The 25,634-nt window shown below is 40.9% G+C and overlaps 1 protein-coding gene across 4 annotated transcripts in view; it reads right to left on the bottom strand.

Annotated features, from left to right (window-relative positions):
- ROBO3 (roundabout guidance receptor 3) overlaps positions 1 to 25,634 on the bottom strand; it is a 2,447,731-nt gene that overhangs the window by 1,012,495 nt on the left and 1,409,602 nt on the right. For all 4 annotated transcript variants that reach the window (XM_044081188.1, XM_044081190.1, XM_044081189.1 and 1 more), the window contains exons 3-4: positions 8,413 to 8,570; positions 7,708 to 7,828 (exon numbers count right to left, since the gene is read on the bottom strand). In XM_044081188.1, coding sequence (XP_043937123.1) covers positions 7,708 to 7,828; positions 8,413 to 8,570 — 279 coding nt within the window. The remainder of the gene's footprint in view (positions 1 to 7,707; positions 7,829 to 8,412; positions 8,571 to 25,634) is intronic.

Raw genomic sequence — 25,634 nt, 5'->3', positions numbered from 1 at the left:
GTGTGGAGCAATCAGGATCATCTGTGTTTTTTCTTGTCTGGCTTTTAGGAGTACCTTTGAAAGGAGAGGCAGTGGTGGGAAGGCATAAACTTTTAGGCTTTTCCAACTGAACGAGAGAATTTTTCTAGTTGGCAATTCAGTGGGGAGGCAAAAAGATCTATGTCTGGGCATCCCCATTTTTGTGTTACCATGCTGAAGATTTGTGGATTCAATTTCCATTCATGAGGGTCCATGATATTTCTGCTTAGATCGTCTGCCAGAGTATTTTTCTTTCCTGGCAGGAATTGTGCTTGCAGATGAACTTGATACGTTAGAGCTGTGTTCCACAAGGTCATGGCTTGCTGCATAGGGGATAAGAATGAGTGCCCCCTTGCTTGTTTGAAGGGATAGATTCTTCAGCATCAGAGTCCTCATAGGGGGGTAGAGAGTATCCCTGGTCTGAAGAGGAACCAGAGGAAATGGAAACCTGATCAGAGAAATCATAGTCTGTATCCTGCCTAGGCCTTTTCTCAGGAGGGGGATGGGAACCCCTGATTAGAGTAATGAGGTCTTCGGCCATTTTAAGCATTTGTTTCTTAGGCATGGAGGACTGTCCAGGAGTATCCTGTACTTGCTTCTTTGTCTTTAATGGTACTTTTGTCTTAGCTGTTGCTTTAATGGTAAGTTGTGAAGGTCTGAAAACACCCTCAGAAGCCGATGCCTGCTCAGCGGCTCCAGACCCATCTGAGGGATTAGTTTCCATAGGCCCAATACCTTGAGTTTCCAGAGGCCTAGTTGTCTCCACATGGGAGTCGGAGGCGGCCTTGTGGCTCTGAGGTAGCGGGTGTCAGAGGCTGCGAAAGTGCCTCACTGAGAACCGGCGAACCGGCGACTGGCCTAGAAGAGGTTTCATCGTCAGTTTTGGACCTCAGATGCCTGTCTTTACCCTTGTCTTTGTGTTTTTTCGGAATTGCGGTCGTCGGTTGATCCGACGGCATAGTACAATTGAACCTTCAGCCAAAGTAGTGCAAAGCAAAATCAAAACGTCTTTTTATAGTGCGTTTGTTAAATCTAGCACAAAACCGACAACTAGTGACGATGTGATCAGGGCCTAAGCATGGAATACAGTAAGAGTGGAAGTCCTTATGAGGTATTTGCTTCCCACAAGAAATACAATTATTAACTTTTTTTGACATCGGTCTGAGGCAAGAAAAAAGTTTCCCCAACAGGGTACTTAGCTTTATTGAAGACTTGGGATCTGAAATTCGACTTCGAAAATCTCAGGAGTCGGCCAACCGGCACTTGCAAACTGCTTCTGCTTCAGGCACCGCCTGGCAAGAAAGACTGAAGGAAATGGCGTCGGATGCATCTTATATACCCCTGGCGCACTGACGTCAGGGAAGAAGCAACAGCAACCAACGCCGGACTAAGACTTTGGAACTCTGACCGACTGCGGGACTGCCTGACGGCAGGATAACCCAAGTGTAATGACTGCAGCAGTGTAACACGATGAACATCTTCATATTCTCCAGTGTTCTCAGGAAAGCCGAGTGAGGTTCCTGCATTTGGGAGGGTGGTCTGTAGCAGGCTACAAACTGAAAGTCAGTTTTGCCCACTGTTAGTTGCACATGGATGGTCTCCGATGCTTCGTGCAGTGCCACTAACCTGGAGGTGTGGATATCTTTGATAAATATGGATACTCCCCCTCCTTTTGTGGTTCGGTCCGAGTTTTGGGGCCGGAAAGCATGGTATGAAGTATAACCTGTTAGTGCTGGGGTGCTCTCAGGAGCCTTGAACCAGGTTTCTGTTACTGCACAGATATCAATACTCTCCACACTGAGGAGAGTCTCGAGTGCGTGCATCTTGAGGTTTAGACTTCTGGCGTTGAGCAGCATTACCCTTAGTTTTTTTTTCTTTGTGTTGTCTATGGAGGTGGGTTTGTCTTTTGAGCCTTGCCGAAAAAGGCACTATGGGGGAGGCAAGGGCCTTTGCCAGTATTCGAAAACCCAGGGGTGACAGGTGCAAGCCGTCCCTAGCGAAGCAACGTGGCTTGTTCAGCATGTCATCCCAGGCTGACAGACACTGGATCCCCTTTGAATGACACCAATACTTTAACCAATTGTTAAAATTGATCATTTTGTCTTTATACTGTGGCATCATTCTTGGTCAGGGTAAGATGCTACTCAAGGTCAGGGTCATACCGGCCTGGGCTACATGCTCAGAGAGCTCCTCTATGTCTTTTTTCATGTAGTCCAGGGAGGTACGTCTCAGGTCATTCACACCAGCATGGACAATGATGGAGTCATATTTGTGCTTGCTTTGGAGTGACCTGAGTGCTTGTGTTATGTGGCGGATCCTGGCACCCGACAGGCAGCTTACAGTGACCTTCTTCTTGTTCAGCCTGGTGAGTGGGACGGCTGGTGAGTGGGACGTCAGTGTGTCTGACAATAGAGTCACCTATTACAAGTGTATTAGGTGTGTTGTTTAGCCTTAAGGGCTGTGACTGTGTGGCACACTGACTTTGTGAACTATGTGATATGTGGGTACTGTTTCGTGGTAGGGGTTGCTTGGATGTCTGCTTTGGAGGTCTCTGCTGCTTAGGCAGATTTTTATTTAGAGCCTCCGAGTATGTTTTTGTGTATTTATGTGTTTGGTTTGTTGATGCGATAGGTCTATGTGAGACTGGATTTGTGGTATGTGTGGTTACCTTCTCCTCCTGACAGGCTGTGCCAGTACTGGGTTGAGAGAGCTTGGCCTCCAGTTTGGCTATATAGTTGCATCTCTCACATATATTTGAGCTTGTTGGGAGGAGGAGAGGGTGGTCTGTATACATAAGGCAGTTGTAACATTGCCTCAAGATTCCCAGATTCACCAGCTGGACTGGAGAGTAAACCCAAATTTGACCTTTAGACATGCCTGAATAATATAGGGAACTACTTATTGACTGATCAGAAAGAACCAATAGGAAGCAAGTGCTTAAAATGAGTATAAGAGGATGTAGTGCTTAAGTTCATTAGTGTTTACCTATGAGATTACTTGTACTAGCAAGTGCAGGGCTTTAGAATGAAAATAGAGTGCTTATTTTGAGATTTAGAGCAGTTCTAAGGGAAAAAGTGAAGAGCAGACTTTGTGGAGCCAGGAATAGTTTAAACCTGTTTAAGCGACGGTGAACCCACGTTGCTCTGTGCACAAGACCGCGCAAAAAGACAGTTGCAGGGTTTTAAGAGAGAGAGAGATCAAGGAGTTTGGAATTGATCCAAAATGGCCAATAAAACTACAGCTTCTAGGTAGTAGCCACTCCTACAGGGACAGGCAGGCTGCTCAGTGTTAACCACTGCCACTGGTGAACACAAAGACTTCCCTTTAGCCCAAGCAAGCACTGGCCTCCAAGAAACTTACAAACAGTTCAGAACAGCAAATCTGTAACTGAACTTTCTTAAATTTCAGAAAGTAGGAAAAAAGCAAGATTTTTTTTTTTTTTTTTTTTAGTTTAAAGGTAGCAGAGATACACAAGTAGCAAAACAGTCAGAACAGTGCAATAAATGACCCCACACTTGAGTGCTAGGCCAGAGTCAGGTAAAATGCAATTTTAAGAAAACTGATTTTAAATTAAGTGCAACACAGGAAATGCAGTAAACAGGCTCTAGATGTGTTCTAAATACAGTTTCTAATACAGATAACAAATTTAGCAAGCCAGAAAACCCCAAAAAGTAGGCGGCAAAGCAGTAATTTTAAACAAAAAATCAGAAGAAAATACTTAAAATCTCAAAAGTGGCTCCTTTCTTCTCTCAGCGTTTTCTCCCCTTGGTAGGTGCCTCAGCAACAACTATCAAGCCTGGAAAGATGCCAAAACCACGAGGCAGCAGGGTTTTAAGAGAGAGAGATCAAGGAGTTTGGAATTGACCCAAAATGGCCAATAAAACTACAGCTTCTAGGCAGTAACCACTCCTACAGGGACAGGCAGGCTGCTCAGTGTTAACCACTGCCACTGGTGAACACAGAAAGTTCCCCTTAGCCCAAGCAAGCACTGGCCTCCAAGAAACTTACAAACAGTTCAGAACAGTACCAATGTACTAGCCCAACGCTTCCTAGAATTCATTAATTCCAATGCCCTGGACCAACTCATTCTGACAACATCAGGTGGCACTATGCCAGGGCAATTTTTGAGCTAGGCTTGTAAAGGCTCCAGGGCCATTAGCCTAGTATACACCTATGAATCTATGAACCAGTAAAACCAGGTCACCAAATTTTAATAAAAAGAAAAAAACTATCTCTAGCACCTCAGCTTTCAAGAAGCCTTCCAGGAGTAAAATACAATGAAACCACTTCCTTTATATACATGAAAAAGCCCTTCCTATTCATCAACTATATAATTAAAACAATCAAACACTTAACTAACCTAAACAAAATATTTCCAGCAACACTCAGTATTCAGCCCACTAGGGGTCAGCGCGGAGTACTTCAAAATGAACAAAGCTTCTTTATAAAGCAGTTTTCTTTTTATATCACAGTTTCCTTGTTCAAATTCATTTTTTCTAAAACAGTTGCCTTCAAGCTTTCTGGGTTACTGTCATGGAAATCTTTAAAATGCAGGGCTAAAGGGCTCTCAAGTCTACAAGATTTAATCTCTCTAACATGCTCTTGTAGTCGAGACTTGAAAGTCCTTTTTAGTCTAACCCACATAAAATAAACCACAACCACATCTTATTACATAGACTAAGCACTCTGTTTGACAACAGTATTCCCAGTAGGTCTAAATAACACTCTATTAATCTTATCAAATGTATTAACTATATACCTGCAACTTATACATTTGGTACAAGGAAAAGTGCCCATGCTTACAATCTGATGTATTAAATTATTTCTAGGTTGTTCAAATTTACTGTGAACTACAATATCTTGAATACTGTACCCTCTCATAAGAAAACATAGGTGTTTTAGCTATTATCTTTTGCAAGTGTTTATATTTCAACAAAACATCCCAATAATATGGCATGATTTTTTTCTATTTAAGGACTTGATATTATAAGTAGTGAGTACAAAAACTCTGTTGTTGTTATTTTTACAATATTCATGGTTCACAGCATTCACACCTTTTACTACACTCTTATTATTAGTTCTAACGCTAATTCTTACAACAGCTTCTGCTACTATAGTTCTATCATACCCTCTGTCAAGGAACATATCTGCAGTAACCATTAATTCATTATTCATTACTTCTAAATTATTACATAAAAGAAAAGTACGTAAAAAGTCTCCATAAGGAAGTGCCTTAACAGTATGTGGAGGATGACAACTATTAGCTCTTTAAAATCAATTCACTAGATTACATTTTCTATTAATACTTGTCTCAATATGTCCATTTAACTTTCCTTGTAGTAAAATATCCAAAAAAAGCCACATTATTTCCATATTGTAAACCATCAAATTGTATGCCAAATCTGTTTTTATGCAAATTTCCTATAAAATGTGGCACTTGTTCCACTCCATCTTGACAAAGAAAAAGTAAATAATCAATAAATCTATAATATCTTATAGCAAACTTTCCAAAAAAATCACATTTATAAATATAATCAGACTCAAACATACCCATGAATAAGTTAGCATACATGGGGCAAATGGCGCCCCCATTGCCATACCTTGTATTTGATGATATAGAACCCCATCAAACTCAAAATAGTTGTAAGTTAAACTGAAATGAACTAATTATATAATATTAATTTGCAAGGGGCATATCTTCCAAGTACAATTTCAGTGCTCCCACACCAAACTCATGCATTATATTGGTATACAAACTCTTAACATCAGCAGTTACCCAATACATATCTTTGGTCCATTTGATATTGGATATTTTGTCAAGAAAATCAAACTAATATTTTATATATGAAGGCAACTGTATAACAACATTTAATAAATATTTATGAAGGCCAAGCCAACATTATGTAAAAAATACTTACATGCTGACACTATAGGTCTGCCTGGAGGATGATGCATGTTTTTGTGTATTTTAGGCAGACAATAAAATATGCCATACCAGAACCATCAATAAAAAAACATATTTTTTATGTCAGTTTCAGAAAAATACCCTAACTTTAAGCCTTTTATTTATTTATATATTTATTTATGTACTTATCTGTTTGACGTTTGTTTTCCAGGACAGTCCATTGGGCTACAAAGAGCCCATTTTCAATGGAGTCCTGGGGAGAAAAGCTCCAGAAAAATACAAACATATACTACAGAAAGTACAAATCTGTGGTATACATTTCAGTTAAAGATTACAATGTTAGAAAAGAACAAATCATAAACATTACAGTATAAGTAAAGAACAAATCATAAACATTACAGTGTAAGTAAAGAACAAATCATAAACATTACCGTGTAAGTAAAGAACAAATCATAAACATTACGGTGTAAGTAAAGAACAAATCAAAGACATTTTGAATTACAAAAATTGCACAGATTAAGTATGTAGAAAAAGAAAATAATTTTTTTTCCCCTGAATTCTGTTGAATTCTGTTTTATATGAATGGGGAAGTTTGCTCCAGATGAGTGGTATCCTCTGTGAGATATACTGTTCCTCCAAAACTGTTCTGTTGATGTTGCAAAAGAGGTTTAGATCCCAAGACCAAGTATTTCTGATGCCATTTTCCTTTCTGATGTGTAGTAAATCCATCAGTACTGAGACAGAAGATACCTTGTATGCTGAGGTCATCTCTTAGCAGTCTGTAGGATACCGAGTATAGTGACAGGGCTTTGAGTCAGTCCATGTAGGACATTCTGCTTGGGCCATGTATCCTTTTAGTAAGTATCTCTGTGGGCATTCCAGTTGTTACACGTCTGTACAGATACATGCCAAAGGTTGTATTACATTGAATGACTGGGGAAATGAGGACTGATTAAAGGGGAAAATGACTTCCCTAAATCTAGAGACAATCTCTTTGTTTATAAGCTGTCTAATATAGAAGGACTTTCTTATAACAATGGACACTTGTAGATCAAAACTTAGGTCACTGTCCACATAAGTTTTGAAATCTAGAACAACTGCGTCAACTCTTAGGGGCATATTGTCAATGTGGTAGCTCTCTGGGGTACATGACTTCCCAAAGGCTACAATAGTGCATTTTTAATCAGTTGGTTTGGTTAGTGCTTCCTTGTGATCATGGTGTCAGTGGCATGCAAGAGAAACAGGGATCAAAAATGTTTTACTGGTTTTAACTACTGACCCAAGGAAGGAGGAGCCAATGTAGTAATTTAGTAACTAGGACTGAATCACCCTGAAGAGTATCTGCTAAAAACCATGCAACAGAGCATGACATCCCAATACATCAGGATTGGTGGTGCACTACTCTGTTTACACAAAGCAAGCGTGTCAGTACAATTACATGTTCCTACTCCTGTCCCTACTAAAAACACCTAGACAGGACTACTCTGTGGGCAGAAACAATGTAGGTTAACATAACCTTTTCCCATCTTCGTTCATTACATTTACAACATTTTTTTTAAACATTTTGTCAATATTAACCATTTCCAAATCTCAAATCTGCAGTGAGGAACACAATAGTAGGCTTTATTTTAGACATGTAGGTTTTCTTTGCTTCCAGATGCAGTCCGCCTCATACTTCAGTACATCAAGCCACATTTCTGTAAGTTATAATAATACATTTCTGCTCAGATAAAGGGTCAGCCTTTGTGAAACAAATTCTAACTAAGATCTTGTCATTCACTCACCAAACACGACAAGCTCTGCAGCTTCACTGTCTCTCTCTCCTACCATATTTGTGGCGATACATATATACTTCCCAGCATCACTTTTTCTTGTGTGCGATATCATTAGTTTTCCACCACGAATCTAGAAACAAAAAGAGTACGGTATAAAAGTCGTCACACTGTCCTTCAGCAAAATAAATAACAGTCAAGTTCTAGCTGATCTCCTTTTCACAAGACTGAAATCATGATAGAGGTGGACTCCTATAGGTTCCCTCCTGAATGCACGTGTTGGTGGTTCCAGTCCCTTACTTTTCACTCCTACAGTTTCCCTCCTGAATGGACATGTGTTGGTGGTGTCAGTCCCTCACCTTTCACTAGGCTCTGCATTTGTTATCGCAAGCTCTTTTTAGCATTAGACAGAAGCTGCATTTGAACAGATGGATGCTGTCACAATGTTTATATAACATCTGCCCATTTTGCATTTGTTCTCTGAGAAACAATAAGGCCTCTGGAATCATTGTTTGTAGTTGTTTACTTTTCACCAGTTAAAATTAAATAGTAATTAGACAGCTACAGTACTTCAAGCCTACTTGCACCACTTATCAAAACAGTTGTGCATTCCCTGGTGCAAATTAAAGTTAATCTTAAAATCTTTGAATGGGATTACAGAAAAAGTACAAGCCTCAGTAAACGTAAAACACTTGTTACACAGTAATGTTCTCTCACCGTTACTCTTTCATCTTTGTCACTGATCTGAATGTTGTCCTTTTTCCAGGAGATGGTGGGTTCAGGGTGACCACGTGGTGGTATGCACTCCATGACAGCAGGTTCTCCTGCAGCAACAACCGTGTCACTAGGGGTCTGTCGAAAGTCATCACGCAAAACTGAAAGAAAAAAAAAACAGTTGACATGAGTCAGCATTCCCAGGCTTTATACTGCTAAAATAAATCCGAGACATTGTGGAGCTCTGTATAAATAAGTGCAAAAATGAAAGACAAAGAAAAAGGAAGTGTGTTCATATTTAGTTATTCAGGTCTTTCATGTTGCCAGCCTCTCCCAGTACTGTTTCAAAGACTTGTAGGAGACTGCCTGTCAAACATATTCATTTTGGTTGATCCTTAGCCTTGATGGTGGACAATGGAGTTTTAGTTATTTAAATTTAGCCAGCTATGTGACAGAAGAAAGTGAACTTCTTTTGCAAAATTACAAAATAATATAATTTTCCATTCAGTGTATTAACATGTTTCTCCTCAAAAATAAACAGAAGAAAAAAAAAGCTGTAGCTTACTTCTACGTTAACACTGTTGTTTTATTACTGTCCGTCTGTAAAGTATTTAATACTTGTACTCTATAGCAAAAGAGTATATTTAAACAATACCATCTCTTGCGATGCAGGGAAATTCTCAGGTTCAAAAATAGCTCTGACAGAGCAGAGAATAGACATGTATTGGGGTCTGAGTACCTCAACAATCAAACCTTGGATCTGTTCTCTTTAAACCACTGTCTGACTAAAAGTGTGTCAAAATGTAGACTAAACATACAGACAACATCAAACAGGTTCTACAAAGATGTTGTACACAACAGTGACCCGTACAAAAGATAACACTATTCTCTCTCAGTACAGAGAATTGTATTAGTTATTCACTTACTTGTTTATCCCATTTGTTTCCCAGGAAAGTCAGACTGGGCCAAAAACTCCTTCACAGTGGAGGCCCAGGGAGAAAAGTTCTACAACAGCTAATTTCAGTAATACTTAAACAACGTACAGTATCTTCAGGTAACATTAGCAGCATTACGTACAATGTTAGGATGAATAAAGCAGATAACTTTAAAATAATCCAAAAAGCAGAGTCACTGGGAACCACGAATCACTCTAACCATATATATATTTATTTGTACTCAAAAAAATATATATATAAAAACACGTTTAAAAACTTTCACCTACCAAGACTTATTCAGGATAAATAATCAACTGACAAACAGCTATTTAAAATGATCACTTAATCACAAGATAAACTTAAATAATTACACTCATTTCTGTAAGTCTTTGAGCAAAGGTTTTAAAGATATACTTCCATTCAAACCTGGTAAAATCTGTGCCCTTAGACGTAACATCTAGTAAAATTACTTGTCTTCTGTGCAGTGCATGATATTACCACCACGTACTGACTGAGTTAAAAATAGAAGTTATGTTCTTACCATAACGTTCCATGTTAGTTGTCTTCTTCTCGCCTTCTTCTTGCTGGATGGGTTCGGAGCCGACCTCGGCTCTGACTCGGCCACTCTAAAAGCTCGAGAGTTGGTTCCACCGGCTCGAGGCTCCCCTTATATCCCACAATGCTAGGCGTGAGTTACCTCAGATCTCGTTTGTAAGCTAACCCCAGCTTATAATAGTATCAGAATAACTATAAACAAAGTCCACCTCTAAAAACTAGGGAGAAAGAAGGGTGACCTACATCCTGATCCAGGAAATATGCACAACAGCATATGCCTAAGAAAAGAGGTGGTAGAAAGAGAGGTCACAATCACAACTCCTCTAGGTCTGTCCAGGCCAGGGGGAAGGAGGGTGGGACGCAAGAAGAAGGCGAGAAGAAGACAACTAACATGGAACGTTATGGTAAGAACATAACTTCTATATGTTAAGTTGTCTATCTCGCCTTCATTCTTGCTGGATGGGACCGCGTCCCTAGCACCTTGTCCCGGGTGGCCTAACGGAACAGACTCCTGAGAACAGTGGAACCAAAGTTAGCTCTATGCCTAGAAGCTAAATCCAACTTATAATGAGAAATGAAAGTGTGAGGAGTAGCCCAAGTAGCCGCTGCACAAATGGTGTCAATAGGCAGTCTGTCTTGGAAGGATAAAGAAGTAGCCAAAGCTCTGGTGGAATGGGCCTTAGGTTTATTAGGCAGCTTTTGGTGTCTAATTTCATAAACAAGGGAAATCAGAGAGGTTAGCCATCTAGATAATGATACCTTTGAAACTGAAAGTCCCTTTCTGCCTTCTGCATAGGAGACAAACAGCTGGTCAGATTTTCTGAATTGTTTTGTTCTATCCAAATAGTACCTCAACTGACGATGAACATCTAGCCAGTATAATTTTTGTTCAGACCTATTGAAATATTCTGGAAAAAAGACAGGGAGGTCAATGCTTTGATTTAGGTTAGACGTCGAGACTACCTTAGGCAAAAAGGACGGGTTGGTTCATAAGGATACCCTGTCCTTATGGAACAATAGATAAGGAGGTCGACAGCTGAGTGCATGAAGTTCTGAAACTCTTCTAGCTGAAGTAATAGCTACCAGAAAGAGAGTCTTCCATGATAGCAATTTTAAAGAACAGGAGGCTGCAGGTTCGAAAGGGGGAAGAATCAAAGAAGTAAGAACTAAATTTAGGTCTGAAGGAGAAGGAGGATTTCTTATAGGAGGTCTGAGAAGAAAAACTCCTTTCAAAAAGGCTTTGCAAAGCTTGTGGGACATTAAGGCAGACTCTGAAATACCGACATGAAAGTTAGAAATAGCTGCCAATTGAACTTTAAGAGTAGAAGGAGATGAACCTGCATGGAAGAGTTCAGCTAGAAAATCAAGGACTATTTGGATGGAAGCAGTGAAAGGATCTATGTCCCTTCCTTGAGCCCAATATGTGAAGCGTTTCCACTTACTCAAATAAATCTTCCGAGTGGAAGATTTATGGGAAGCTATCAAAATATCTCGAACAGAGTGAGATAATTGAGGAAGCCTGGCTAAGGTTGGAACTGGAGGAACCAAGCAGTGAGGTTCAGAGAGGGGAGGGAGCGATGAAACTGACCCGACTGATGGATCAAAAGATCTGGAACTAGGTCCAGATGCCAAGGTCGCTCCAATAGAAATTGATGTAGAAAGGGGAACCACACCTGTCGAGGCCAGTAAGGAGCAATGAGGATCAACGAGGCCTTCTGAGCGATAGCTTTCTGTATCACTTGAGAGATTAGTGGGAAGGGAGGAAAATGCATACAGAAGTCCCCGGGGCCAAACTTGGACTAGAGCGTCTCTGCTGGGCTGGCCTGGTAAAGGGAATAGAGTGAAAAAATCTCTGCACTTGCTGTTTTGGGGAGTAGCAAAAAGGTCGCAGCAAGGCTGACCCCACTTGAGAAAAATTTCTCTCACAACAGAGTCTTTCAGAGACCACTCGTGAGGCATGAGGATAGCTCTGCTCAACTTGTCCGCGATTTGATTGGACTTCCCGGGGATGTGCGTTGCTATCAGAAACCGCTGAGAAGAAATCGCCCATTGCCACAATCTGAGTGCTTCTCGACACAGGGGGTAGGACCTGGTTCCGCCTTGTTTGTTGATATACCACACTACAGACATGTTGTCTGTCTGGATTGCAATCGTTCCCAAGGGAAGAGAGTCTTGAAGGGCTTGCAATGCTAAAAGCACTGCTCTCATCTCTAGAACATTTATATGCAAGTGGCGTTCGTCTGGTTGCCATGTGCCCTGGACCGTCCTGCCCTGATAATGCCCCCCCCACCCGATCAGGGAGGCGTCCGTTGTCAGAGTAGCAACCGGAGGGGGAGGAACAAAGGGTCTTCCCAATAAGAGCTGAGGGGAAGACATCCACCACATGAGATGATTTCTGCACGTCTGCGTGATCATAATGGTGTGGGACATTGGAAGTTGCTGGTATGACCATTGTGTAAAGAGCATCCATTGAAGGATTCTCATGTGGAATCTGGCTAATGGAAGCAGAGGTATGGCAGCCGCCATAATTCCCAACACTTTCAGAACTAACCTGGCTTTGATTCTGTTGTTGTTGAAAAGGAATGAGACCAGTTTGTGTATGTCTGTTATTCTCTGATCTGTTAGTCTCGCAGACATGTCGACTGTGTCTAGATTTGCGCCTATGAAGGTAATAGTACGACAAGGCGACAAAACAGACTTTTCGCAATTTATTGAAATGCCTAACTTTTGACAAATGCGAAAGGCGTAATCCCTGGCCATCAGAAGGAGATGCTTGGTGGGAGCTGTGAGGAGCCAGTCGTCCAAATATGGAAACACCTGGAATCCTTGTCGTCTCAGGTGAGAAGCTACCACTGCCATGCATTTGGTAAACACCCGGGGGGCAGTGGTGAGACCAAAGGGCAGGGCCCTGAATTGAAAATGACTGGTTCCCAGCCTGAAGCGGAGGAATCTTCTGGAGCGTCTGTTCATTTTTATGTGATAGTACGCATCCTGAAGGTCTATAGAGCACATCCAGTTTCCTTTTCCCAATAGGGGAAGGATGGACTGCAGCGTGACCATCCGAAATCTTGTTTTCTTGACTGATCTGTTCAAGATACTGAGATCCAAAATTGGTCTCCAGTCCCCTGTTTTCTTTGGAACTAAAAAGAACCTTGAGTAGATTCTGGATCCTTGCTGGCCTGCTGGAACTGGCTGAATTGCTCTTTTCGCAAGCAGCTTTGAAATTTCCAAAGCCGCTAGATCCCTTTGAGTGGGTGGAACATCTGGAAGGGATTTTTTTGATTGGTTTGGAATGCGAAGAAAGGGAATGGAATAGCCTTCGGAAATGATGGACTGTACCCATTTGTCTTGAGTCAGGGATAGCCAGGCTTCTGGGTACAGTGACAATCTTCCCCCGACTGCCTCCGAAGGTGGGCAGTCGGGCAACACCTCAGGGATGCTGAAAGGGCTTATCAGAGAAAGCTTCTCGATTGCCCTGGTTCTGCGGACCCCCCCTGCCTCTAGGGCGACGTCTACCATTGTTATTCCCGCCTCTGCCTCTGGCGGGAACCGACTCTGTGCGTCAGGCGAAGTCCCTTGAGATTGTTTACGGAACCACATTTTCCCACTTTTCTGGCCTTTGGGGTAAGGCCTAGAAGGAGTAGAAAATCGGACTCCGACGGCAGAAAGAGTCTTGCCATCAGTCTCGCACCTAGTCAAGGTTTCTTTCACTTGAGGACCAAAGAGAGATGATCCATCGAATGGGGAATTAGTGAAAGACGTGTTAAAGGGGTCCATAAAATTGCATAGCCGCATCCAGGCATGCCTACGTAAGGCCACACCTGTCCCTGCGGCCCTGCTCGCTCCATCAGCCGCATAAGAAAGGAGGCGCATGGAGGAGTTGGCTATGGAGTTCAGGGTAGCCAGCTGAGTGTTCATCTTATCTTGAAAACCCGCAGCTGTAGGATCCTTCAACATGTCACTCGCTTCTTTGATCAAGTCCCTTTGAAGACGAGTAAAATGGCATAGGTAGTTCAGCTTAACGCATTGCAAATGTCGCTGATGAGAACATCCGCTTCCGCACCTGTCCATGGACCTAGATTCCTTGTTAGGTGGATGGACAGGTACTGAAGGATCAGCTAGTTCCTTCTTAGTGGCAGCAGCAACCACCATAGCATCCACAGAAACTCCTTTTGTCAAAAACTGTTTGTCTGCTGGTGCCGTTATGAATTTTGAGGGTCTCCTGGGAGTGGGGTCCACCGAATCAGGAGCCGTCCATGCCTTTTTAGCTACCACCTGCATGAGGAGGTCAAAGGGGGGAGACACCCAGGAGGTGGAAGGGCGAGAGCCAAACGCCTCAAGGTACACAGATTCATCCTCCGAAGGGTTGAGGGCTGGCCAATTTCCCCTCTGTTTGAGGATTTCTAGAATGTCTGCAAAAGAGACATCTTCAGAAGGGGAACGGGGGGAACCCTCGGAATCCTCTAAATCTGTGTCAGAGGTGACGGACTCAGGTGAGTCAATGTGTTTCCTCTTACACTTTCTCTTCCGAGGGGGCTCTTCTGCCAAATCAGGAGAGGCCTCGGAAGAGGATGAGATCCCACAGGGGTTCCTGAGGAGCTGGCTCTCTGCGGTCCGGGATGAGGGAGTGAGTCGACTTGACCTGAGGCACCGTAGAGGGAGGGGTGGACGGAGCCGACTGTGGAGTAGAACCAGGTTCTAACACACTCCGCATGACCTCGAACGCACCCCTGTCAGGCAGAGCCAGAGGTCCCTGCTCCGAGAAGCTGAGAACCTCCCTCGGCACCGACAGTGATGGCTCCGAGGCCGATGTCGGAGCCGAACTCACCAGCGCCGAAGCTCCGAGAGGAAGAGCAGGGTCGGACAAGGGTCCGATGCCACTCACCCCCTCGGAGCCGGCGAGGGAAGTCCAGCGCCGAGATTCTTCGAAAGAAGAAATCGGAGCCGACGACGGAGCCGAAGACATCTGTATCGGCTCCGACGCTACCACAGTCTCGGTCCCGAATGCCCGGCCCGAGCTCAACGGAGTCGGAGGAGGAACATATTGATGGACAGGGGCAGGCATCGACTGATGAGTCGGGCTCTGAAGCATTTGGGCCAGTGCCTCGGACTTAAGAAGTCGACTCACTACCCTCTGAAGGTCATGATCCGACAGCCTCGATGACCTAGAGGAGTGAGATTTATGGCTCCGTTCAGACAGCAGAGGAGATGCTGGAGCCGAATGAACGGAGCCAAGGGATGGTGACCTAGATCTCTTCCTAGATGTCGGCTCCGAAGGTCTGGTCGGAGCCGACAAGGGAATTCTAATACCTCGGCTCCAGCCGGAGCCGAGGAACCACAGAAGCTGTAGACTCATCGGCTCCAGCCGGAGCCGATGCAGACGAGGTTTAGTAGCCTTAGGTCTCGGCTCAGTAGCTGGAGCCGAGGACCTAGAAGCCTTGGAGGGCTTCCCAGAGACAGAGAGGGAATCCTCAGGCTTGAGTAGACCCCTTAGGATCAATTTGTTCTTTCTTTCCTGCAGGACCCTGGGACTGAAGCCGTGGCATACAGCACAGGAGTCCTGCAGGTGCAAAGGCCCCAGGCAGTAGACACAAGAAGTGTGACCGTCTGTCAGAGACATTTTCTGACAGCACGCATCACACTTCTTGAAGCCTGAGACCTTTGTGTCTTTAGACATCTTAGAACAAGAAAGTGTAATCACACACACTCAGTCAAACACACTGATTACACCTTATCTTATTTTTTAAACTCAAAATAAAACAACTATCAATAGTTTTAATTAAGAGAAGCAACACACACACACCACTAGGGAATGGAAGAAAGGGCCTGAAGGCCCGAGGGAGAACTTGTAAGTTCTTGTGGGGAAGAAACGGGATTTTTGTGAAAAAAGGGGTAGAATTCCACTAAACTAAGGGAAACAAGAGTTAAAATTAAAAATAAAGGGGTTTAAGTATACTAACTTTACTGAAAGTTTACTCACCAAGAAGCCGGTAGAAAACCAACACCTCAATCGCTGTAGCGGCAAACGAGATCTGAGGTAACTCACGCCTAGCATTGTGGGATATAAGGGGAGCCTCGAGCCGGTGGAACCAACTCTCGAGCTTTTAGAGTGGCCGAGTCGGAGCCGAGGTCGGCTCCGAACCCATCCAGCAAGAATGAAGGCGAGATAGACAACTTAACATCTGTTAATATTAAAACATTTAAACTCCTTATCTTTCTTATGTTTAAACTACTATTTTCTCTTTTAATATCTAAAAAATGGTTTCCAATCCTTTCCTTAAACTTTTGATGAGGTTTCTCACATAATATGCTGAACATCAATCACATCTAGCTAAATAAACTAGGTTTCTTGTGTTACAGTTGCCATATGCATTTACCTTATATTCTCCGCCTGTAATGAGGTGTGTAAAAGAAGCTCCTTCATAAATGAATTTACAGAAGTTAGACGTGCCACATGTAAATGTTCCTTTTTCTGTGTTCTAATGGATTCATTAGCATGAGCTTGTTCCTTACAGCAGAGCAAGTTTGAAGTTTCTGATCTCCGTTATGTCTGAAAGAAGGTCTTTTAGAAATAAACTCAGTTCGGGGACCTCATGTAAAATATGCCAATAATCATTAATTATCTGTTTGATATTATATGTATTAGTATTTTACATTGACATGCATCTTAGCCTATTTCATATTGTTTAACTACCTGTTCCCTATTTGATCCTGCTGAAAAAAATGAGTTTGGCTAAAGTATGTCTTTCTTGTTTAATTTTCTTACAAGCAGCATTTAATATACTGGGATAATATCCCCTTTCCTTAAAATCAGAAACCATATTATCTAATGTTATGTCCATACAACTATCACATGTATTAAGTTTAGCTACTCTAAATAGTTGGTTCTTAACAACATTATTAGACAAGTATTGTGGGTGCATATTGTTTCTGTGCACATAAGCATATCTTTTCGCATATTTTTTTTATATAACTTAGTTTCTAATTTACCCTCTTCATTCTTAAAAATAGTATTATCTAAGAAATCAATGCTGTCAACAAAAACATCTTAAATTTAAAAAAGAGACTGTTTAAGGCAAAAACTTATAAAAATTATTAAAATGTTTCAGGTTACCTCACCATATGAAGAACAAGTCAATATTTTATAGGAAGATCCATTACCCATGTGCCAGCTACATAAATAGTAAGGGGAGTGTGGGGACCCAAAATCTTCCAAAGTGGCTTGGTTGGAGCAGCTTGCCCTGCTACAAAAATGCTTGTGGTAGTGTTTTTCTGGTCTTTGATGTAAGCCGTGGTGGTGCAGTGGAAGCGTTGTTGCCTCACAGCAAGAGGTTCTCCCATTCGATTCTCGGCTGGAGCGCCTTCTGTGTGGAGTCTGCATGTCCTCCCTGCGGTCGAGTGGCATTCGAAAGACATGCGCAGAATGGGCGTGCCTTTGTTGAAGGTTGGGCATCGAGCTGGCACCTTGGCACCCGTAAAAAATCTACTGCCAATCATTAGCAGACCGGAGTTCCGCTGTGGCGACCCCTAACCGGGAAAAGCCGAAAGAAGAACAAGCATAAATATTCTGATCATTTGTGTGGTTGACTTATTGGGTTTTACACTGAAATAACTAAGGATATGTACTTGGAAGTGTTTAGTTTCATTTATTTATAGCAGAGCAAACAGAAATGCATTATGCCAAGATAAGTATCTATTGAGGAGTCTCTATTGCAATAGTGTGGACCACTGTGTCGGGTTTTACTGTATGGTTTTGTTAAAAAAAAAAGAGTTTCTTCAAATGAAATAAGATGAAAATGCATTTCACTATTTAAATGATTTGTAAGTGCAGTGCCAATGTCCTGAAATGTTCATGACCATTTAAAATTTACTAACTTGTCAGTTACATTTTCTTCCTTGTTCAGTAATAATATTAACTGCATTAATACACATTTAACCACTGAAATCAGCACAGTCTAAAAACTTTGTTAACCACTCTTGCAAATTGCCTAGGGCTTCACTTAGTCATATGAAACAGCAGTTCAGAAATACAAAAATCAATGAAAATACAATTGATATCAGAATCTTCAGTGGCATTGCCTTTTGCAAAAGAAAGCCAGTACCATGAAATAGCTATTATTCTTACTCCATTTTAACTAGTAGCAATATGCATAACAGATAATTGAAATTTCTCAGTTTTCAAAATGAAATGTGCTTATTTTTCAGTCATCATATATATCCCCTAAAATGTCTCCTTGCTCCTTCATAAGATTTATAATGGTATAGTGAAAGGAAGGAATTAAAATCCCACAAAAATGAAATATCAGTGATGTCCTGAATCAAATATTCACACACAAAAAAAAAACTATCCTGAACAAAACACATGACTTTACAATGGTTTGCCATATGCAAATTTCACAGTATAAACTTCATAGAAAGCAAATACATATTTCAGAGTATTGTGCGCATAAGGGGAGACATTACTTTTATAACTACCAATAAACTTGTTGCTGCAAGTAAAAGTAAAAGTTCAACTTCTGTGGGACTACACAACAAATTTGCTGATTTCCTATACAAAATCAAGGAAAATGTACCTAAGCCAAAATGACCTAGGCCACTATCAGTCTTCTCATAAAAAAATGTTAATGTGTAGAAATGTCCATGACCTAGGGTGATAGGCGATATAGAGCAGCATAAATTCACAAAGGGGGTGGTCACATCAGCCTAAATAATTTTAGACCTCAACACTTGGCAGTACTCCATGAAAAATCACAGAGCTTATCCAAATTGGTTCAGTGGATGGATTTCTGTTGCATGTTGAACAGTATGGCATGTTAAGTGGAACTTTTAAATCCTATGGCATTGTGTGAAGAGTTAAGGTAAGCATTTGATGAAGTGGAACAGGGCACACTGGTAATCTGCACCATGATACAGCTTATGACACTATAATTAGAGGATTAAATACTAAACCATATGTAAATGAAAGGAGCAAACACAAGCAATTGTATGCAACATGTCAGGTGGCTATTTACCTGCCTATCTCAATGAGGTCACCAATGGTAACCCACAAGACTCTGCTGAACTGCAGCCAGATTTTGGAAAATACTTCTCAAATTTAAAAGTGATATATGGGCTATGAATAACAAATATGTTGAGAAATGCCAACTAGGTAACATAATTACTTGAATGAAAGATGCTGAAGCTGTCCAGGATGGTTTACCGAATGTATATGTGCTGCAGTAATCATAATTGTAATGTCAGTAACTGCAGCATCATGACAAGTGGCACAAACGTCAATATTATAGTTACATAAAAGACTCATCTTTCTACCACCTCCCTGGTTCTGTTCAGTAAAGAAATGCAGTCAAAACACCACATGTACTCCTACCTCTCAAATGTTCAGATTCCCGCAGAACATCCAGATTTTTTCCTTGTATTTTAGGTCTGCTCCTCATAAAATGTGTGGTTGTCTGGCAAATCACTGAGGATTTACATAACGACTTTAAATGAGTTTCACATTTGCTTCACACCATTTCCTTCAGAAAAATGCATGCCAACACAAATCCTATTATTCTACCTACTTTCTAAGTTTCTAAGATCAATATTTAAAATATGTCCCTATTTCTGGAGATTTTGCCACTCCATTATTTTAGGCTTTATGCAGATGTCTCGTGCTAAGAAGTTAAGAGGTATGTATATATTCTAACTTTTTCTTGTGGTATACAATGTTCTTTTATAGAGTTTTTTTTCACTGCCCAGTGCAAGATAACAAATTCCACAACTGCTTTATGTTCTCTCTCTCTCTTTTTGCATTACGTTTAGTGGTTTGGCAATACTTTCCACTAGGTAAGCTGTGAGGGCATCACCTTGCATGATGCATGCACTATGGCCTGTTTTGGATGGTATGCAGTAGCCTCCTTTGCCCATAAATGACTTAGGGTCATTGCCAAACCCAGGTCACTGGTGGCCTACTCATGGCAAAAAGCTATTACGGCACCAATTAAGTAGTAACCTTTGAAAAGTCATTTTGAGTTGCCTACAGCCTTACAGCCGGTTCCCTTCCTGTATATGTTGAAAGGGACTTATAAACAGTTTTTGTTTTTTCTTTTCTTTTCATTTCAGACAGAGTGATACAAATGTGATATGAAAGGCATACCTTGAGTGTAAGTAAACTGATTGCTGACTTGGTATAGTAAAACCGATACAGTAAAGGGTTAATATTCTTTATGCTGTATTTTCCTCTATTTTTTTCTATGCAGCTATGGGAATGAGGTTATTTTATGACTTGTTTTTCACACTGCTTCTTGTTTTTGAGACTACTTCATGACTTGTTTTTATATTCCTTCTTGTTTCTGCGCAAGCTCCGTGTCCCTGAGACCTGACAGACAACTTGTTTTACACATTCCTTGATGTTTTCAGATAACCACAGGAACTAGCAAGTTTTCTTGGAGAAATCCTGGGCATCTGGCCAATGCCTATGTTTTGTTTCAACATAATCTTTGCTAATCATGTGTGTGTCAACAAACATAGTCTTTAAAAGATGGGACTTTCTGCTGAATCAGACAAAAGCCTCACCTCTTGAGTAGATGCACTGCCCAAGAACTTTCCCAACAGACACTCCTGCCAGGCTGAAAGGGGGCTTCCCAGTCAAAGTGTTGACAAGGGTGGCCTAATGGTTAACGTGTTTGCCTTACAAACACAAGGTGCAGGGTTCGAGTCACACAAGGGATAATTGGCTAGGCTTAAAATGGCTCGCAAGGGCAGTTAGCTTAGTACTAACCTATGAACCTATGAACCTATGGAGATGAATTAATTCTGTTATTTCTTGATATACTATGATAAATTGCTTTACTTAAGTTATACTATGTTGTTTTATATGTATTGTCTAATTTTACTGTAATAAACAACAAACTTTATTGTCGTTCAACCATACCAATACAGCTGAACGAAATTACGTTCTTCCAAGCTCATGCATAAATAACTTAACATAAGCAGAACATATGACAGTATACATACAGTAAACAACAAACATTTACACAACAATACTGAAAAGAGCCAAGTGAAGATAAGAAACTATTTCACAATTGATACATCCACAGCCGGTATGCATCTCCAGCAAAATTAATTAAGCAATCCTTCCATCCGACCATCCTCACATCAACAAAAAATGACAAATGCTGCTACTGCAGTCTCGACCATCCTATCATCATCCAGTCCAACGGTCATTCCTTCCGACAGCCACAGTCTTTCAACCACCTCTACCTGCTAGCCCGAATAGCCACACCATCACCAACAGCCACCTAGTCCTTCCTTTCTGCCGACAACACCAACCCTCACATTCCACTGTCTAGACAGTCTCCTTCCTTTTTTCTTCTCCTTTTTCGTCACCATAACCCTCCGCCGCATTCAAGGAGCTAAAACCAAACCAAAAGTGAAATTCCATTTATCGCATCCGCTCAGCACAGATTCACCATTGCAGGCCCAACAGCCATCACTCCACGCCATTTCCCATGAAAACAGGCAACAACAGGCACAGGAACATGACCAATGTTTCTACCATGACATCCGCTCACCCAGCAACAAAACAGATCCACCAAACAGAAAAAGATTTACAAGGCACAATGAGAAAACAAAGTGCACATTGGGAGCCGGAGAGGCCGCTGCCATATGTGGCGCCACTATCTTGCCCATAAGTGACTATAAAGTGACAAAGTGACTATAGCCTGACTTCTTTGTCTTGAACATTTCTGATCCTGCTAAAATTAAATTCATTAGGCAATACAGGGAGTATACCATCACTTAAGTTCTAAATAATTTAAAAACTGCAAGCATGTTAAACTTACTTTATTAGTGACAATGCCATTAGTATGGAAAAAACAAGGCTAGGCAATTTAATAAATTAGTCTGTGAAAAAACATAATAACCATGCAGATATACTGAAGTGTGCACAACATTCACAAGTGTACTTATGTAGACAAATATGTAACTGTACATAACGTTATATGACAGCTGCCAAGAATACAGGTGACTGCACAGTTACTGAGTAGGGAATAGAATAAAATCATCTTGGCTTTCCTTCTCCATGGGTAAGGATCGCAAAAAAAATATTGAGGATAAAAGCCTACTGTGTCATGGTCAGACCCACTAACAGTAAATTTGACACCAACATCACATGACAAAGTTATTAAAATACTTAAAAGAGTGTGAGGGGCCAACATGTATTGTCATTAATGCATTGGAGGGTCTGGAACCAAACTGCAATTCGCTATGGATGGCAAAAGGCAAGGCCCATGAAACCACAAAACAAGGATAAAGATTACCAAGAAATCTGACTTTGTATCCCAATTGAGATGAGAGGAATGCACTAGGTAATCCCTCTACCTGGGTGTCAGATGGTCATCATGTCAGAACAGCATACAGTAAGGCGTGCATACAGGAGCTGCAGCTCCTTTTGTCGAGTGCCTTAACTACCAAAGAAGTACTCTTGTAAAGTGGGAGATGCACCCCAGTACTTAGTTCTTCTGAGAGATGTTACTAGAGTATAATGTGGGTAGAACAAAGAATGTCTCAGACAGTTCATAGGTTTCTAGGTAAGTACTGGGTTAGCTGTCCTTGTGGGCCATTTTTAAGCCTAGCCAATTTCCCTTTTTACAGTGAAATGAACCTGTTCCATCTGGTGATAGATTAGCCAGTCCGATCACATGGTCAATAATTATACGTTACTCCAATGAGAATAACTGAGATCATACTACAGATAATGTGAGGGGACCCATGCATGGAATAAAGCATTTAGAAGGTGCCTCTGTTCCTTAGTAGTACAGGGGGCAGTCCTGGGGTAAATTTAATATTACCCAGCCATAGATTCAAGTTGTGACTGAACATGGATAGGGATGAGCTTTATGTGGATGGGGAATCTGTTCCAAAACAGTAACAATTCAACATTTCCCATTTATTTTTTAAAAATAAATAATTATGCCAGTTAGCCAATGGCCTTTTATCCTTATACATTCATGCTGGTTTGCGTCTGTTGCTCTGTGTAAGAACACTCCCTCCCTAACAAAAACAGTGTGACAGAAGGACTCATCTGGTACGGCCCTCTTGTTTTTTTTTTTTTTTTTTTTACAACATGCAAGCTAACGGGGTCCAAAGCCAGACTCTATGTTATATTCTGAAAGCACACAACAGCTTCATTTTTTCCATTAACTTGTATTTTCTGCTTCCCTGTACAGCCCTGTAAGCTTTTCAGACACACTGATTTTAGCTAAACACACACGCACACATATTATATATATCTATATCTATATATATATATATATATATATATACGCGTGTATCTATACACTATCTATGTAAGCAATAATGCCTAGCATTGGGGTAGTAAATAAATAGACTGCCCAGAGGTGTTACAAGGTCCGATCATATATGTACTCCAAATATTTCACTGTAATACTCACCCTAGAAGACATAATTATTCTTAAATAGTTTCTCTGTTTGCTACAGCTGACTTTTTGCAGGGTTTTGTAATTTTAAAGGATGTGAAGATGACTGCCCAATCACAGCAGTTCATAGCCTTATACAAACTGTGAAGAAATAAACAGAGCTCAGGAACAATCCAAGGCTGAAAACAGTATTCCACATAAAACAGTGTAAACTTAAATAAAGAGATGAGTCAAACATGTTGGCCTGAGGAAGCCCAGAAGGGTGAAAGCACTAGCCATTAAAGCTTTATTTTGGAGCCTATGCGTATTCCTGTTTGATTCATCTCTTTATTTAAGTTTATGCTGTTTTATATGGAATACTGTTTTCAGCCTTGGTTTGTTCCTGAGCTCCGTTTATTTCTTCATTATCTATTCTTGGTATTACAGGAACATTAGCACCTGGATAGCCAGCTTTGTGGTTTTATTTACTTATACAAATTGTGTCTGATACTGTACTCAAGGGATTATAAACATGATTCTCCTTTGTACTAAGTCTGTGTTGTCCATTCTGATTTGTTTACTGGACATTCTGCAGTACATCAGTCTGATTATCCAAAGCATTCAGATGTAAAACTAACACAAACAAAACACAGAGTTTACCACTGATTAAAAATAACTAGTTGTTTAGGATTAAAAAAATATAAATGGTCAAAAAAACTTGGGGGCACTTTCATTCTAGCAAAATAGTACTTCATCAAAAACAAATTAATTCAAATTCTTTAGCCAATCTTATACACCAGTTAGAAAAACCCAATATTATTTTTAAAAACAGTAGGGATGTAGCTACAAGAATATCTCCACCAAACAGATAGAATATCAGAAAGTTCCCAGGTCCAATCAGTTAGCCACAGAATTCATCAAGAAGGTCAGCAGAAGTGATGAACCATTTGGCTAAGGAAGTATGGACCAATTGTGTGCACATTAAGTTGTCTCATTGTACTGCACAAAGCATCATTTGCATGTTATCCACTAAATAAGGTGCGAGTATAATGAAGACGGCACTAAAAACAATTAAGAAAACCACCAAATTACCACCATAAAATAGGTAGGTTACTGAGTGTCCTTTGAATGATATTTTAAACAGATGCCCCATCTGCTGGAGTTGTTTGTAGCTCAGGTAGATGTAAAATATCTTACAGCACTTATCAAAAAGAGTAGGGGCGGTTCCTTGATGCTCTGGCCAAACTTCCATCAGTAGTATAAATACCATCTTGGGTCTTTACTGCAAACAGGCTACTAGCCTAGTGGGATTAAACCAGTCAACAAATGATAAATAAATAAATACCATGTGTGAAGCTGCAGCTAAAAGAAGGTAATAAACAATAACCAAAGGGAAAGGCAGGCAGACGTAAAGAGTCAACAAATGAGAATGAATGGGATGAGGAAGAAGAATAAAACTGGAGGGAGAGGATGAGAATGTTACAGACCAGGGAGAAGAGTCATTAACTTGGTGAGAGCACGGTTGGGGGTAGAAAGGAAATCACAAAGTCATAAGTATGCAGTTATTTAAAAAATCCAAGATAATGAGCTGACAAGGAATGGGGGTTTGAGGTCAAGACCCTGAAAAAAAATGTATATGTGTGTGTGTGTGTGTGTGTGTGTGTGTGTGTGTGTGTGTGTGTGTGTGTGTGTGTGTGTGTATGTGTGTGTGTGTGTGTGTGTGTGTGCATATATATATATATATATATATATATATATATATATATATATATACATATATATATATATATATGGGTCTACTTGTCTACTTCATATCCCCTAAAACCCATTTGACTGACTTTCATTTCACTAAGCTCAAATCACCTAATTTGTCAAAATACTGAAAACGTACAGTTGTGTACCTACCATAAATGTAGATGTTCGAGTGTATTCACTGTTGCAGTCATTACTCTTAGGTTGTCCTGCTGGCAGGCTACCCGCAGTCGGCCAGAATTTCAAAGTCTAGGTCCCGCGTCGGTTGCTGTCGCCTCTTCCCTGACGTCAGTGCGCCAGGGGTATAAAAGATGCAGCCGACACCATTTTATTCAGTTTTTCTTGCCCCAGATGTCAGGTGCCCCCAAATTGGTAGGCTGAAAAATATGCCAATAAGTATGCATGCACAAAAATAAACATTTCCTTCATCAACAAGCAAATACACCACATAGGTTGTATAGGATAGAGAAGTACAGATAAGTCCCGGCAAAGAAAAGGGGGATGGTGGGTGGGTAACCTGGACTGTAACTTGGTTATATTCAACTGGACGTATAAGAGAATTTAAGTACCTTTTTATGCACTTTTT

The sequence above is a fragment of the Protopterus annectens genome, chromosome 8.part0 (assembly GCF_019279795.1).
Source record: "Protopterus annectens isolate FY-2018-M chromosome 8.part0, PAN1.0, whole genome shotgun sequence".
In the NCBI taxonomy this organism is placed as follows: Eukaryota; Metazoa; Chordata; order Ceratodontiformes; family Protopteridae; genus Protopterus; species Protopterus annectens.
Note: the sequence above shows the minus strand (reverse complement) of the source record. Positions and strands in the feature narration are given on the sequence as shown.